At 42.6% G+C, this 18,150-nt stretch overlaps 1 protein-coding gene across 4 annotated transcripts in view; it reads right to left on the reverse strand.

The window, feature by feature from the left end:
• Nucleotides 1–15,822: 15,822 nt before the first annotated feature.
• CYSLTR2 (cysteinyl leukotriene receptor 2) overlaps nt 15,823–18,150 on the reverse strand; it is a 134,694-nt gene continuing 132,366 nt past the window's right edge. For all 4 annotated transcript variants that reach the window (XM_074387704.1, XM_074387706.1, XM_010330076.3 and 1 more), the window contains one exon: nt 15,823–17,307. In XM_074387704.1, coding sequence (XP_074243805.1) covers nt 16,263–17,307 — 1,045 coding nt within the window. In that variant the 3' untranslated portion in view covers nt 15,823–16,262. The remainder of the gene's footprint in view (nt 17,308–18,150) is intronic.

Raw genomic sequence — 18,150 nt, forward strand, 5'->3', positions numbered from 1 at the left:
CTACCACTCTACTTCTTCTAAAGAGAAATATTATTTTCCTCACAGCACACATGAGAAACAAAAGCTTACAGGGGTTAAGGTACCAGGCTGAGGGTACAGAGTTCTAGGACGGGGTCTGAACACAAGTCTTGCTCTCACCAAACCTCATGTTCTTTCTACAACAGTTGATTTAAAATACAAATTGAGAAAATGGGGGAGGAGGAAGCATGGAGCAGACAGAAGTTAAGATCTGTTACTTGCTAGTTTTTGCTCTTGGTCAAAATTAACCATGGAAAGTTTCAGCATCTTCACCAGTAAGATTGGAATAATAATAGTGTCTACCTCTTAGAATCATTGTGAAGATTCTATGGGACAGTGTGGGCACTGCCTAGCACAGCCCCCAGCAAACAGCAGATGCTCAGAAAATGTCAGCCACCATTCCTGTCATGACCCTGTGTGGCCTCCATCCCACTTCTTTGGTAATGGCCTGTCTTCTCCTGAATCTTCACCCTGACCGTCTGTGTCACCTTTGAGAACTCCAGGGTCTCATAACAGCCAAACCATTCCTCTGGCTTTATCACCACCTCGCTGCAGCATTCTTTGCACCATTGCTCATCTGGGAGGCTTTGTGCAGCCCAAGGCTGCTGACAGCGTGATTCCTCACTTGTGGTCATCACGGCTAATCAAACTGGTGACAGCCATAAGTCACCTCCCAGTCTAAGTGACCCGTGATAAGGCTCCCAATGACCCACACAGCTCAGCTAACATCTGCTGCTGCTGCCCAAAAGGCCCCTCTTCTCTCTTCTGGGCTTGCTCTCACATTCCAGCCAACCGGGAATGCTGTGAGCCCCAGAGGTGCATGCCTCTCTCAGCCTGTATTAGCTTCTTATTGCTGCTATAACAAATCACCACAAATCCAGCCGCTTAAAATAAAGCAAATTCATTCTCTTACAGTTCTGGAGGCCAGAAGTCCAACATGTATCTCACTGGGCTAAAATCAACATGCTGGCAGGACTGTGTTCCTTTAGGAGGCCCTCAAGGAGAATCCAATTGCCCTGCCTTTCCCAGCTCCTAGAGGCCACCTACGTTCCTGGCTCATGATCCACTTCTCCATTTATAAAGCCAGCAGCCTGACAGCTTCAGATCTGTCTTTGACTCTGACCCTTGCTTCTGTCATCATAAACCCTTCTCAGACTCACCTGTATCCTAATGTCACTTATAAGGACCCTGGTGATGACACAGATCCCTCATCTGACCTGGATAATCCAAGACTATCTCTGCATCCTGAACTCCTTAACTTCATCTCATCTGCAAAGTCTCTCTTCCCATGTAAGGTTCTGGAGATTAGGACATGAACATCTTTTTGGAGGCTGCTTATTATTTTGCTTATGACAGAGTCTTTCCTATAAAAACCTCCATGTAACCCACTTCCTATACCAGAAATACATGTGACTGAGAATTGGGAGCCACCATAAGGCCCACTGAAAACAGGTCTTCTGCCAGGGAGTCCCTGGGTGAACCATTGGCCAGCTGGCGCCATCAGGCTGGAGTGAGATGACCCACTCTCTGTCCCCATGAGCATTTATCTGGCCCAGACTAGTGGGTGCATCTCCAAGGAGAGACGTCCAATTTAGCATGTTCAATAGTTTTTTAATGGCAGACACGTGTCATTAAGCATTTGCCCAAACCCATAGAATAAACTACACCAAGACTGAGCCTGAATGTAAACTATGGACTCTGAAGGATAAGAAGGTGTCAGAGTAGGCTCATCGAGCGTAGCATCGGTCTGCTTGGGGAAGTTGAGAGTGCGTGTGTGGAGGGAGCGGGTAAATGGGACATCTCTGTACTTTCCATTCAACTTTACTGTGAACCTAAAACTGCTCTAAAAATGATATTGTTCAAAAAGTCTTTTAAGGGAAGAATGATCCGAGAAGTGTTTTAGCAAAGGTTGGGTACCACCTTATTAAACTGTAAGCCCCATGAGAGAAGAGACCATAACATCCTTTAACATTATGTCCTGAGAGTCTCACAAGCGCCTGCCCCGTAGCAGGAGCTGAATGGCTGACTATCGACCGGAAGGAAACCAGGCTTGGGGTGAGGATTTGTGCAGTTGAAGTGGCCCTCAGTGACAGTGACTCCATTTGCAGTGTAACGACTGCTCCTCCTGCAGCTCAGAGCAGACATAGGAAACTGGAACCCAGCACCGTTCATTCCTGTGCCAAGTGTTTTAAGCGCCCATTCTAAAACTGAGAAGAGTGGGGATTAGAAAGGTTAAGTAATTTGCAGGGCAGAGGGCCTGGATTCAAATATAAGTCTGTGTAGGTCTGAAGCTCACGCCAGGCTTCCTTCTCACATGACAAGCAAGAGTGGAGAGGGCTGTTCTCTGTGTAGGTTCTGAGTTCTGGATGGGAAAAATAAGGCAGAAAAGATGGAGCTGCAAACCAGGGAGGCCCCTAGGGACGGTTAGATGTTGAAGGCAACCTTGTATATTTGCATAAAAACCCGGTTCCCCGCAGAGGAATGCCCAAGCCCTTGTAAGTTGCTATGGTCCCTGGAGACGCTCACCAGAAAGCCTCTGGAGGAAGCATCTAAGGTGGCCAGGCTGGACCAGTGCCGGCTGGAGCAGAGAGGGACCAGCAGAGGGCGCTGTGCAGACGTGGCGCGCCCAGATCTTTCCAAGACCAGCCACACAGCCACACAGACCCAGCAACGCCCGGAGCCCGCACCCAGGCCTGAGCCAGGGACAGAGATCTCTCTTTCTGAACTAAATTAGTTTCCTTCCCTGGAGACCAAGGAACACAGAGAGTATTTTTCAGGAAGCAGTGGAGAGTGAAACTTGCCTCTTGCAAAATCTTTAATGGTTGCAGCTTGCTTTTTTTTCCATAAAACTTACTTTTGCCACAACGGATATTGAGAGACAGTGCAGCAAACTGGGTAGCGCAGAGAAAGTGATGCCCAATCCCCGCTTTATCCCTTATTAGAGGTGCAGCTTTACTCTGAGCTTCCTTTTTGTTTTCTGTATGCTGGAGACCTAGGCTGTTTCAGGTCTGTTCTGAAGACTAAAGAGAATGAATAGAAAAGGCGAGTATGTGATCTTGCCCAAAGCAGGTCAGCAGTTTGTGATCGTTTGGGTCTTAAGACCTCTTTGCACTCTTAAAAATGATTGAGGACTCAAAGAGTGTCTGTTCGTGTAGTTCTATTTAACAATGGTTACCACACTTGAAACTAACATTCAATTTTCAATTAAATTTCTAATTGAAATACTTGATTAGTAAAAAATTCCATATATCATGCTGAAAGGTTTTTAAGAAAGATAACTGTATTTTCAACTAAAAAATATTTTGTTAGAATGGCAGTGACAGTGTTTTCCATTTTTGCAAATCCCTTTAATGTCTGCCTTAAGAAAAGACAGTTGGGTTTGTGTATCTGTCTCTGCATTCAGCCTGTTGTGATATCACGCATCACGTAGCCTCTAGAAAACTCTGCTGTACACCATAAAAGAATGGGAGTGAAAAGTACCAATAACATCTTAGTATATTATCGAAAGATTTTCATGTTGGCACTCTATAAGTTGCAGTGATTATGTTGTTTCCTGTGAACTTATAAGTGGGAAGTTGGGGCCAGGCTGAAGCATCATCTCATCCCAAATTTCTGGGTGGCAAGTCCAGCCTGGAACACAGGACACTCTATGAGTTACCTTGGTCTTTGCAGAAAATGTCTCTAATGAGAATATGTGAGGTTTTACTCTGCTTTCAAAGAAGCGGATGACGAATTGAGTAATTGATAAAGTGAATCAGACGTGAAGTGAATCACAGCTGGAACAAACCTGAGATCACAGGCCTCCTAATGTATGTCAGGGTGATGTCTGTCTCCAGCAAACCAAATCAAGAAGTCTTCAGAGACCAGTTGGTTAAGCAAACATTTTATTTCAGATTAACATAAAACCTGCCTTTCAATGACTTCCAAAATGTTTCATTTCCTTCCTGTTATGGATGATGAGATGCATTGACTGTGTTTCCATCTCCTCCCCAGCAGGTGCCCGAGCCTGATGAATTCCCTTGCTAACAAACTGCTGCCTCCTGCCAAGACCTGTGTGTCTCCCACAGGGCTGAATTGCCCTGCGTCTGCCCAGCACAGCTCTGGGTACTCAGGTGGCACAAGGGCCTCCCTGGGCCTCAGCAGCAGCACAAGATGGGCTGTGTCCCTGTGTCTCTGTCAAGGGTCTGCATTACGTGGGTGGCTAGATTCTTTTTCTTCCTCTCCCTGTACTGCCCATCCTTGGTTCTTTACAAAGCTCCCTCTCCTTGATTCTTTGAACTCAGACCTCTTTTTAATCCTCTTTTGTCTCCTCTAGTTCCCTGTGTCCATCCACCCTGCATCCTCCTCTCCACTGACTCAGTGCTTAATCCTGGGCTAAACCCACCTCTCCACTCAGGTCCTTCTTCCCTCTTTCTCTCTCCTTCGTGTGGTTTGTCATGTGTCAGGGCCACGATGCTAAATTGGTATATAATTAAGATGTAATCTACAAAGTAAGTACCGTTATACCCATTTTTCAGGTGAGACAAATAAGGCACAAAAGAGTTCAGTGACTTGCCCAGGTTCCCCTAGCCAGGGATCGATGGAACCAGGGTGTGACCCCATGGCTGCCTGTCTTTCCACCTCATCCCTGATGACTCTTTTAAGTAGCTTTAAGCACCTTCTTCACATCCCTGTCCACTTGCTCTCCAATGTGCCTCCTTTGCTGGTCTCAACCCCACATCCCCTGCAACGCGCCTCCCCATAGCCTGAGCACCTGCCCGGGGCGCTGGATGAAAGCAGTGAGCAAGCTTTACGTCATGGGGCTTTCCATCTTGTCCTTTCTGCATTGATATTTGGGCTCGTTCAGGGTCTGCTGCTTTGTAGGCATCTGCCTTTTTCCCAGAAACAGCTTCATCTTGGGCAGCTATGGCCTGGACACAGTTTTGCTTCGTGTTTTGTCTTTGGCAGCCCCTTCCTCCCCTGTTCCCCTTCAAGGCCACGTCGCCTGCGATTCCCCACTGTGTTCAGAGCCTTTAAGAGGTGAGCTGACCATGAGCAACTCTGTTTTTCCTCATCCATATTCTGCATGCTATTACATGAGGAAGCCACAGCTCTTTAAAGAAGCTGGTCTCTCTGGCTTTGCTCACATACCCACACAGACTTGCCTTTCACTATCTGATGAAAGCAGAGAACTGGCAGGCTGTGCAAACAGCAGGGTGGTGGTTCCTCGGGGCTCTGCCTGAGATGCCAGGGCCCAGTGAGGCCAAAGCAGGCCAGGGGCCCTGAGGGCTGGACGTGAGCAAGGAAGAGCCAAGTTATTGAAGGGGAAACTGAGACCAAGTACCCCATTCATTCATAGTCATTTCTTCAGTTCATTCAAAATATTTATTGACTGCTTTCTTTGTTTCAGGGACTATTCTAAGAATGGGATGCACCAATGAATGAAACGAATAAACCTGTCCTGACAAAGTTTGCAATATATTGGGAAAGACAAACTATAAGCAAATAAATACATAAATGGTCCCCAAGTTAACATAGTTCAGCTTACAACTTTTTCACTTTACAATGGTGTGAAAGCAATTAGCGTTCAATAGAAACTATACTTCAAGTACCCATATATCCGCTCGGCTTTTCATTTTCAGTAAAGTGTTCAACAAATACATGAGATATTCAACATGTTACTCTAGAATAGGCGTTGTGTTAGATGATTGTGCCCAACTGTATGGTAAGTGTTCTGAGCACATTTAAGGTAGCCCAGGCTGAGCTGTGAGGTTCAGGGGGTTAGCTGTATTAAATGTATTTTCGTCTTAAAATATTTTCAATTTACAATAGGTTTATCAGGACGTAACCCCATCATAAATTGAGAAGCACCTGTATACGATGATGTTAGATAGTGATAAATACTGTAAAGAAAAATAAAGCACTGTCTGGTATATTGAGGTGTCTGATGAACCTGGAGGGTGAGCATTGTTGTAGGTAGCATGGTCAGAGAAGAACTTTCTTGGAGGGGTGACATTTAATTAAAATATTAAATACAACAAAGTAGTCCAAGTGGATATTTAAAGGAAAGCATTCCGGGCAGAGGTAATAGCCTTTGCCAGCCCTGGAGTGGGAACATGCTTGCTGGTTTTGAGTAGAAACAGGAAGCCAGCATTGCTGGAGAAAGTAAGAGATACCATGGGGTTGGGAACAGAGTCACATGGGAATGTACGAGCACTTGAGAATAGTTAGGATTTGAATTCAGGTTTTCTGACTCCATGTAGAGTGCTGTTTTTATTGCACATGCTCTCTTCAAAGGGTTATCATACAAGACAGTCCAATTTTGAAGATGGCCAAAAGCAGTGGCTTGGACTTTTGATGTTTGTATTCACTTCCGTTTACTTGCAACCAACAAGCAGAGCAAAGATTATAGATAAGATCAAGAAGAGAGACAAAGAGTTCTAGAATAACACTCCCTTTATTCTTCACAGGGTTCACACTGCGAAGTTTGAATCAGTGTAACCCATGAGGAGTGAGGAATCTGCCATCAAGAGGAGCCCCAAACCATGAGGGTCCTGTTGACCTCGGGGCTCAGTCTCTCAGGTGTTGGTGCTCTCTGCTTTGGGCTGAGTTGTGTCCCCCCATTTCATGTTGAAACCTTAATTGCTAGTGTGACTGTGTTTGGAGAGGTAATTAAGGTTAAATGTAGTCATAGGGGTGAGGCCCTAAAGTGATAAGGACTGATATCCTTCTAAGAAGAGGAAAAGATACCAGAGACAGAGAAAAGGTCATGTGGGGACACAGCGAGAAGCTGCCATCTAAGAGTCAGGCTGAGGCCTCACCGGAAACCAACCATGTCAGCACCTTGATCTTGGACTTGTAGCCACCAAAACTGTGAGAAAGTAAATGTCTGCTATTAAGCCACATAGTCACGTTATGATGTTGCAGCAACCTAAGAAGAGAGATGTATGCTCCAGTGAGTCCCTTCTGAGGTCCGTTTCTTATCGTACCCTTGGGCCTCCAGCAAGCCTGGCCTTGGCCTGCCTCACCATCAAATTGGGAAGGGGGTTCCCTCTGACATCTGAGAGTAGCAATCTTGTCTGCAGCGGTGCTGGGTGGGGGCTGGTTTGGAATTCAAGACGTCTTAACTGGTTTATGCCTAGGCTTTTAATCTGCAATATGGGAAAGATAATATAAGTGCTTTTGAAGAAAGTGCTACATATACAATTATATTCAATAAGTAATTGCACATCATCTATGCACAAAATATTGTATGGGGAAGGATGCAATACAGTTTATCCCCGATGATAAATTTTTCTCAGTGATAATGTACGTGTGAAAGCATTTTAGGAATGTGCCATTTTAAAATGAGGAGTTTTAAAAATAATATTAACTGCTTCCCAGAACGCGTAGCCTTGCATATTTTATGTAAGCCATAGCCTTGTCCTGACAGTTCTGGGGCATTCTCCTTCCTGCAGCTTTGTGGCAAAATGGAAAAAAAAAAAAAAATACAATTCCAAGCCTTTGATTTAAGGTAAATGGATTTTAACCATCCCTAAAGAGCAGGAGGTCAGGACGGAATTCAACCAAGTTTGAGTCACTCATTATTTCTAGCATGCAGTTTTGATAGTCTCATCATTCTCTTTCGAGATTATGGCTTTATTCCCATATTTCTAAAAGTGACAAATATATTTATGGAAGAAGTTGTTTATAAATGCCTGCATTTGAGAGGAGGTTAAGGAGACCCAGGGTTGGTTTGACTCTGGGTCTCCTTAACCTGCTTTGAGTCATAACAAGTTTGGTTTCTATGACATCACTTTTTACACAGAGAGGATTAAAGTCATTTGTTGCACAAGCCACAAGGAGCCAGCTGGAGGAGTTTCCGGAGGCCCGCTTCTCCCTCATCACAAGGGCAGGTCTGACTTCTGAGCTTCTTTCTGTCCAGTTCTGCATTCTGCTCGGCATAATTAGTGCAAATCTTTTAAATAGGAACATGAATATGCCCTATTTTCAGAACACTTGAAATAGCCAAACTCAAACACAAAGAACAGACAAATTAGAGAATGACTTTAAATACAAAAATAATAATTTCCTTAAAATAATGACTCACTGATTACTTCATTCGTGTGGCAAACTCCCCAAGGGCATTTAAAATGTAGTTTGAATAATAAAAATCTTATTTGTATAACATGCCAGTAGCATATGATAGTTTGCATGTCTGTAGAGTTTTATTGATGTCCTCATGACTACTTTGCAGGATGGCGCATGTATTGTTATTCCCATGTGACATGATTGAGAGGCTAAGACAAGTTCTTTGCCCAAGGTCACGCAGCTGGAAAGCACCAGAGGTGAGGCTCGACTTCAGTCCCTTGACTCCTTGTCAAATTACACTTTCCTCTGGACGCTACTTCTTTTTCAGATATATGTTTTCCCTTGAAACAGAAGTCAGATATTTAAAAACTATTTTGGAGTATATTCAAATTTGAAATGAAAATCTTTGTATAAAAATAATCTGACTTCCCAAGAGAGTAGTTGGAGATCTGTAATGCTTTGAGAAGAAGATATAAAAATGTACTTCATCAGAATCACCAGTGAAGTCTTTTTTATTAGGATTCTGTAGAAAAGCAGAATCAATAGGATATATCTCTGTTTCAGTATTTATATATATAATTATCTATGCAAATAAAGAGATTTATTATGAGGAATTGGTTCATGTGATTATGGAGGCTGAGAAGTCCCACAATACGCTGTTAGCAAGTTGGAGATCCAGGAAATCTGGTGGGATAGTTTAAGTGTGAGTATCACGGCCTGAGAACCAGGAGAAACGATGGTGTAAGTCCCAGTCTGAGGGCAGAAGAAGACCAGTGTTCCAGCTCAAGGAGTCAGATACAGAGACAGGGAATTCTCCTTTCTCTTTTTGTTGTCTGTTCAGCCTGCCAACAGATTGGATGAAGCCCTCTTGCTCTGAAGAGGACCATGGATTTTACTCTGTCCACTGATACAAATGTTAGTCTCTTCCAGAAACAACCTCACAGATACACCCAGAAATAATATTTAACTGGATATCTGAGCATCCTGTGGCCCAGGGCCCAGTCAAGTTGACACACAAAATCAACCATAACACTTAAAACAAAACAAAAACAAAAACAAAACAAAAACCCAAAACAGATGACCAGGCCAGATTACAAATATATTCAATAAGAATTTTCAGGTGTAGCTTTTGTTGTTTGCTTTTTAAATTTTTTTTTATTTTTCCATAAGTTATCGGGGTATAGGTGGCATTTGGTTACATCAGTTCTTTAGTGCTGATTTGTGAGATTTTGGTGCACCCATCATTCGAGCAGTATACACTGCACCCTATTTGTAGCCTTTTATCCCTTGCTCCCCCACCCTTCCCCTCAAGTCCTCAAAGTCCATTGTATCATTCTTATGCCTTTGCATCCTCATAGCTTAGCTCCCACATGTCAGTAAGAACATATGGTGTTTGATTTTCCATTCCTGAGTTCAGTTACTTCACTTAGAATAACGGTCTCCAATCTCATCCAGGTCACTGCCGACGCAGTTAATCTATTCCTTTTTATGGTTGAGTGTATTCTATCACATATGTATACCACAGTGTCTTTATCCACTTGTTGACTGAGGGCACTTGGGTTGGTGCCACGATTTTGTGCTGTTTGCTTTTTTCAAAACTAAAGAGTGGACAGCCCAAACTGAAAAGCATGAATCCAAATGGGGCCAGACTGAGGCAGGCTGAGACTCATAGGTTTTCAAAGCGAATAGCTTCTGTGCTCAAAGATGTGTTCCATTTCCTTGCAGGCAAACCTTATAAAATTAATGTATGCTTATGTCCGCTAACAGAGGAGAAAGAATGAATTATACGCAATTAAAGATAGTCAAGAATAAATTCTGTTTTGCTTCAGGGTGATATGTTTTGGTTGTGTCCACACCCAAATCTCATCTTGAATTGAAACTCCCACTATTCCCACATGTTGGGGGAGGAACCTGGTGGGAGGTAATTGAATCATGGGTTGGGTCTTTCCAGTACTGTTCTCATGATAGTGAATAAGTCTCAGGAGATCTGATGGTTTTACAAACAGGCGTTTCCCTACATACGCTCTCTTCTTTTGTCTGCTGTCATGTGAGATGTGCCTTTCGCCTTCCACCATGATTGTGAGGCCTCCCCAGTCATGTTTAAGTGAAAGTCCCATAAACCTCTTTCTTTTGTTAACCGCTTAATCTCTCTTATGTCTTTATCAGCAGCATGAATATGGACTGGCCGGGGGCGGTGGCTCACGCCTGTAATCCCAGCACTTCGGGAGGCTGAGGCGGGTGGATCACCAGAGGTCAGGAGTCTGACACCAGCCTGGGCAATGTGGGGAAACCCCATCTTACCGAAAGTACAAAAACTAGCCTGACGTGGTGGCAGGTGCCTGTAATCCCAGCTACTCGGGAGGCTGAGGCAGGAGAATTACTTGAACCTGGGAGGCAGAGGTTGCAGTGAGCCGAGATTGTGCCATTGCACTCCAGCCTGGGAGACAAGAGCGAAACTCTGTCTCAAAAAAAAAAAAAAAAAAAAAAAAAAATCTATAACCAGGTGCTCTTATACCTGAACATTCTGCTTTGATATAACGTCTGAGCAAGTTTGATGTGATCCTCTACATACTAAACCGCCATAGTCTGTATATAAACTGTGAGCTGAAACACTGTGCTGGAGCAGTCAGACAGAACCTCTCTGAGAAATTTCTCCAGGGCCACAGGCCCAGAATAAATAGAAACTTCTAGCCCAGATGGCTCCAAGGCATCATACTTAATATTAAGAACATTAAGTTACATCAATTTATATCAAACTTTAAGCACCTGTCTCACTAAGCTAATGGGAAATTCAGTCTTGGTGTTACAACGGCTCTCCAATTTGAGAGTGACACGACGGTTTGTTTTTCCCTAACTTGAAGGTTATGCAAAGATCCTGAGGCCATACATGAACCAGCTCCCTAGGGAGGCTCCTCTGATGGCCACCGGTCCACACTGGTCCACTGATCTAAGCCGCAGGTCCTCCCTGCAGTCACCCCACCCTTGGGATGCAGGGGTCTTCGGGGGTTGCAGATGGAGGTTCTTGGGCTTAGAATTTAGCCTCCTCAGCACATCATGCAGCCACCCCTTCTGAGGCTTTTCAAATTCCCCAGATAAATTAGCATCTGTGTCCACGCTGTTTCTTTAATCTCTCTGTGGATTCTTATGCCAATGCGATACTTTAAGAAAACCTATTAGAGCTTTTAAATACATATTACCATTCTAACAGATTTTTTTCTCATGATATTTCTCCTGGTGCCCCAAGCAGCTGCTTTCATCTCCCCACTCTCATTTTCCCCTGATTGGGTCTCTATTTTCAAATTCTTTTCAAACAAAAATAAATTATTTATAGAAAGCCATGTCCTCTCTTAACCCATCTTCGGCCAGTTTGACATAATCTCTACTTCAGAATAAATTGAAAATCCAAATCCAAAATAAAGAATTGGTCATTTAACACAGTTACAAAATATCATGGCTTTCACTTCTTAGGTCCCCACTGAGAAAGCACAGTCCAGTCTCATAATTCCACTGAAGTTTACACAACAAAAATCCTTTCTCCCAGTTGCACAGTGTATGTATTTGCTTGAGGAAATACCTACTCTCTCAAACAAAAACAACTGTGTCTAAAACCCCGGGACACTTCTGGCTTTTGCTATGGTAAACAAAGACTTCCATTTTCTTTCCTCTCCAAGGACATTGCTCAACAAATAGGAGGCTTTACTCTGGCTGGAAAAAGGAAAAGTAAGTCATTACACCTCTGTCTGTCTGTCTGTCTCTGTCTCTCTCTCTCTCTTTCTCTCTCTCCCTCTCTCATACACACACCACAGACACTAATAATTCACAACCCCTCCCTTATTGCTTACCCTAAGGACCTTGGTTGCTCTGTTACTCCCAGCTTTATTTGGGCCATTTGCCCTTGGAACGTTGTTAAGGTTTCTTATTGTCAGTTGAAAATCCCTATGACTTCACAACAGAAACTCAAAACTTCGCTTTTGCCCTTCTTCCTAGAGCCCATTATTTTCCCCCACCCTCCAAAGCTGCCTTGCTGCCTGAACAGGTACAGGCCACACCTGGTGTGAACGCCTGGCTGGTAAACAGCTCTCTCTCCACCTCATTTGCAGGACATACGTGCCCTCTGCAAGCTCCATTTCACCCCTTTTCCAGCTGAGATTTCAGTGGGTTTCACCTCAACTACTTTAGGTGTGTACTGTCATCATCCTCATTCAGAGTAATCCATTCTTTATTAGTTTGTTTTAGAAACAAATAAGGAAGTACGTAGCCTCAGGATGCTTGCAGTAGGCTTGTTTCTGTGAGGGGATTCAGCCATGGGGCAGAGCCAATATCTGGGGAGGAAGGCCCACAGAAGCCCTGGTTGAACAGGGCCTGAAGTCCAACTTCCCTTAGTATATTTCAGTTATATGAGATAATCAAATCTCTTTATTATGTAAACCACTTGGGGTTGGGTTTTCTGTTACTTGCAACTAAAAATATCCCAAGTAACGTACCAAATCTCCTCTAACCCCAGAAAGTGACTTTCCTCCCCTCAAGAGAGGACTTGCCTCCCATATCAGGAATAGATGGGCTTCTCTCAAGAACCCAAACGCAACTCTAATTCTTTTCCCTCTTTGCTTTCTTCTGTCAGTGTTCAGTTTCCATTTCTGGCAGCTTTTCTTGTCTTCACTTTTTGTTTTTGTTTAAAAAAACCAACTCAGAATTAGTTTGAATTTTAAAATTTTAACTTAATTTTTATTTTACTTCAGAAATACCTATTCACAAGTTAGGCAATTACACAGTTCTTAAAATGAGAAGTCCCCACCCTATCCTCCCACCTCCAACTTCTCCACAGAGGTAATCTCTGCCCATTCTTTCTTCTTTTTCTACCTGTATTTACCTCTTACTGCTAAATAAAATGGTTGTAGAGCTATTCATCATTTTCCAGCTTTAGTTATTATGCATTTTCTGTGATGAAAGATGGCAACTTAGGTTTCTTATGCCTCTCCCACACACGTGCATATCTTCTCCCTTTATTTTCTGAAAAAAGGTTATATCACAGTATTTCACTCTAGCAGCCCACCCCACCCCACTTATCTGTGGGAGATGCATTTCAAGAACCCCAATGGGTTCCTGAAACCATGAATAGTACCAAACTCGACTGCTGTCAATTGGAAAACATTACTGTTCATGTCTTCTACCCATAAATGTAATACCTTTTCATCCTAACTAAGCATTTATCATACACTGTGAAGTGTGACAAATAGTTTTTGCAGCTTGAGGTGCAACAGCAAAACTAGCACAAATTTCTTTTGCCTTCTTCACAGTTTTACAGATAGACTTGTTCTTACTGTGGATCTTAGCAACCTCAGCATATTTTTTTCTTTCTTTCTTTATTAAGTCAAGAACTTGCACCTTTTCTCTTAGAGGAAGCACTTTACAGCTTCTCTTTGGTGTATCTTATTTGCTAGCATCATTACTCTTATGCTTTGGGGTCATTATTAAGTAAAATAAGAGTGAGTTTAACACAAGCACTATTACACCATAATAGTTGGTTTGATCAACTGGATGATGACTCAGTGACTCATGGGTAGGTAGCATATATATTGTGGATCCGCTGGAGAAATCTCACACCATCCCATTTTTCCCTGCCCAGAACATGAGTAGAGTAGGACAGTGTGTGACTTCAACACATTACTCAGAATAGCACGTGTTTTAAAACTTAAGACTTGTTCTTGACTGACAGTCTCTTGGCTAATAGGAAAAAACAAACAAACAAACACAATCTTAAGACGTGTTTATTTCTGAAATTTTCCATTTAATATTTTCAGACTGTTTGACCATGAGTAACTGAAGAAAGCAAAATCACAGATAATGGGAGACTACTATAGTCACATTATTCACTATGTAAATATTATTCACAGCTGAGCCATGTAGTGTACTATGGTCATATTTCCTAACACAAAAATTTCTTTTCCTCTAGCATTTAATAACTGTATTTTGTTTTCACTTGCTTGTTTTTCTATGTATTTGTCACTAGTTTATCTAAATCTCTCCAAAAGAAATATAAATCCCTCTCAATGTGTATGAATCAATTTCTTCTTTTTCTGGAAGACATCCATATTAGAGCCCTTTAAGAATCCTGCTCCAACATGAATGAGTTGCTTTCTGAGCCTGCCACACACCAACATCCTGGGTATTTCCTTCACCTTTCTCCTGTGTTGGATTCCTTGTTTCCTAGCTATCGTGTTTTCCTCTATCTTGCTTTAATCTCTTATTTTGGATGAATACATCCTCCACTAGCTTTCTGATAAAAGTGTAAGGGTGATGAAAATGCTGAGACTTTTTATACTAAAAGGTCTCTATCTGCTCTCACATTTATTTGTGGGTGCTTTCCATGTTAGGGCCTTTTCCTCAAACGTACTGTGGTCATTGACTGTTGTTCATCATTAAGAATGAGGCTCTGACCGGTTGACCAAATGCTGTGAGTAGAATGGATTTGTTGCACTGTGGGCTTCATTGTGAGGTGAGTAATAGGGCAGACACCCAGATTTTGTGTTGAAGGATCCCCAGCTATCTGTATCAATCAACCTTTTTCCTCAGATTATGCAGTTTTCCATAGGAGGATCCTCCACAGGGTCTTGTCTTGACAGGATTTGAGTCTGTCTGTCATCATTCTGGTAGCTAAATAAGGGAAGGGTACTAGGATTTGTGTTTAGTAGGCAGACTAATTTAGTCCCTCCCAACCTTCAGAATGCCATGTCACCTTCACCCTTTACTGTGCCAGGAGTCAACAACTCTAAGGACAAAACCTTGGTTTTCTTGTGAAAGTGAAGAGGGGGAGGAAGCTGGTAGGAGAGGAGAGCTTTTATTCAGACTTTCAATGTTCCTGGAAGTTTACAAGGGTAGCAGTGGGGAGAGCACCCTGCCAATACTTCTGCACAGAGAACTCTTACTAGCTGTGTAAACTTAAACAAGTTTCTTAATTTTTCTGAGCTTCAAGTTCTTCAGCTGTAAAATGGAAACTCAGAGCTTTGTATGTGCATGTCAAATGGGATTAATGAATGCAAAGTGCCTGGCATAATCTGCCTAGCAGGGGCAGTGCACTCAATTATTGGCAGTACAATGGTCATGGTGGTAGTAGTTGGTAGTATCCTTAGCCTTGTTTCAGAGGACAGAAAGGCATCTCTTACACTACCTAGCATTTTTCTACTGTCTTAAGAGGGAAGACAGCATCACCCTACTCATCATCTGCCAAAATGTTAATAGAATTTCAGGGGTGCAACAACCTTTGCAACTTGCCTTCTACTCCATCTTTCCTTTGCGTGCCCAACCCCAACGCCCAGAGATATCTCTTTTATTTTTGGCTTCCATCCCAGTGAATTAATGGGAAGAAGAACAGAAGCAAGGTCAACTAACCTACATCTCAAAAAAAAAATTGAGATACGTGACCTTGATGTTCTCCCTCCCATTCTACACACAATTCTTCCATTTCCTAGGGCAATGTCCCAGATCTTCCTCCTACTTTTCCTGTCCTTCCTAATACCCTGGCAAGAGAGAAACAATAGAAATAGTGTTGCCTTCAGTGTGTTAGAACTCCTTTCCCAGTGCAAAATGAAATTCTTCCTTCCCCTACTTATCACCAGTTCTCTTTTGTTCTAATCCTTCTCCCCTCTTTTCTCTCACTGTTCTTTCTTGGGACCTTAATGCTGTTTTTGATAGGACAGCCTTCCTCTTCACAGTTAGTCTTTCCCTGAATCTTAGGATGCGCTTCTTGTCTGCTCTGGGGTTTCCAGTAGCATTGTTAGTTGGCTATATCTCAGGGGTTTGAAGAGGGCAGGGGAGCTGTAGAAGCTGGGGAAGTTGTGGCTGTTTTGAAGAATATAGAAAGCCTGATGGGCCACAGATCTTGTTCAGGATCTGAAGAAAAGTAGGATCCAATGTGCTCTGTATTTTTTCCCAGTCTGATATTTCAGTCCACAGGACTCTAGTAGGGATTTTTCCTCTTGTATCCCTCAACTTGTATCCCTCATTAACACTCAACAACTGAAAATACACTGAATAAAATTTTTGAAGTAAGTCTTATTAACAAAAGTCATGGTCAACTAAATATTAAGAATCAATCAATATTTGTTGGCAATGATGTAAATACAAAGTCATTTGGAAACTATGAGTGAATGAAGATGGACACAGGGATAAAGGAACAGGTCTCATCTAAGAACTCCTTATACTCTTGTTTCCTTTTTCAACCACACACTAACAGGGAAACCACACTTTATCTTTCCCATCTGTGGATGGCCTTTTCTGAGTGCAAACCTTAGTCTGTCCTTAAAATTCTCCCCAGCAAAGTAATAGAGCAGAGGATTGAAGCAGCTATTGGCTGCCGCCAAGGCCAGTGTGATGACCAAAGCTTTATGCAGCCTGTCTTTGCATATACCCACTTCCCAGGTCACCAAGTGGAGTGTCCTCAGTGTGTGATAGGGCAGGAAACACAAGAAGAAGATGATCAAGGCGAGGACAATGGTGATCAGTGTCTTCCTGTGAGAAACTCGCAGCCCCAATTCTGGGACCTCCACTTTTAACAGAACTCGAATGATCAGCAGGTAACAGATGCTGAGTGTGAAAAATGGGAGCAGAAAGCCCACCACCAAGGCAATATAGTTCATGGTCTGCAGCTTAGTAAGTTTATAGAGAGTCAGCTCTAAACATAATGTAGTACTGCTGTTCTGCTCAGTGGGATGATCCAGAAGCATTACTGAGGAAGCCATGATAAGGATCCATATGATCCCACATAGGATCCAGGCACCCCTGATGCTGATGACATGGAGAAGCCGAAAGGGGTGAACAGTTGCCAGGAAACGCACAACACTCAGCACGGTCAGGAAATAAATGCTGCTGTACATGTTGACATACAAGGAATAAGACATAATCCTGCAGGCCAGGTCTCCAAATATCCAGTTAGAGCCTCTAAGGTAATAGTCAGCCCTGAAGGGAAGTGTGCTTATGAACAGGAGATCCGAAATAGCCAGATTTAGCATGAAAACATTAACGGATGTGGACTTCTTATAAGGCTGCAGGAAAACATATATGGACAAGCCATTTCCCAAGACTCCCCAGGCAAATATTATCAGATATACAATTGGGAAAAATTCCCTCTTGAAGTTTTCAGTTGTGCAGTTACTGTTGTTGTTGTTATTGCTGAAGGTGCCACTTGGTTCCATTTCTGATAAGGAGATGGACGGATGTAAGGACATAAATGTTCTCTCCATCCTGGGTTAAAAAGAAACAGACACAAAAGGTTACTTTGTGAATTTCCCTTTTTCCTTCTTGCTTACTGATTATCTCTCTCTAGGTTTTCATAAAACAGGGAGCAATACCATCTTTTCTTTGAAAGTTGAGTTTTAAAATTTTGGTTAAGTCTTTACTATATGCTGCATTATATTTCATAATAAATTTACATTTTCTGATTTATAGAATGTAGAATAGCCATAATTTGTTTGGCAGAAGCTGAAGCTTCAAACTAGGGAACTTATGACCTAGTGCCCATGTTGACATGAATACCTCCCTGTGAACCTAAAACTACTGAATAGCAGATTTCTCATCAGAAGCTGTGGAGCACAGAAGAAAATGACATATTTCTCAAATGCTGAAAGAAAAGACCTGTCAACCTAGCATTCTACATCCAGCAAAAATATCTTTCAAATACAAGGAGAAAATCAAGACTTTTTCAGATGATGGAAAACTAAGACTTTGTTGCCAGTAAACCTATCTTAAAAGAATGACTAGGCCAGGTGTGGTAGCTCATGCCTGTAATCCCAGCACTTTGGGAGGCTGAGGCAAGTGGATCACCTGAGGTCAGGAGTTCAAGACCAGTCTGGCCAACATGGTAAAACCCCATCTGTACTAAAAATATAAAAATTAGCTGGGTATAGTGGCAGGCACCTGTAATCTTAGCTACTTGGAAGGCTAAGGCAGGAGAATTGCTTGAACCTGGGAGGTGGAGGTTGCAATGAGCTGAGATTGTGCAATTGCACTCCAGCTTGGACAACAAGAGTGAAACTCCTTCTCAAAAGAAAAAAAAAGGAAGTTCTCTAAACAGAAAGGACTTAATAA

The sequence above is a fragment of the Saimiri boliviensis genome, chromosome 16, assembly GCF_048565385.1.
Source record: "Saimiri boliviensis isolate mSaiBol1 chromosome 16, mSaiBol1.pri, whole genome shotgun sequence".
Lineage (NCBI taxonomy): Eukaryota > Metazoa > Chordata > Mammalia > Primates > Cebidae > Saimiri > Saimiri boliviensis.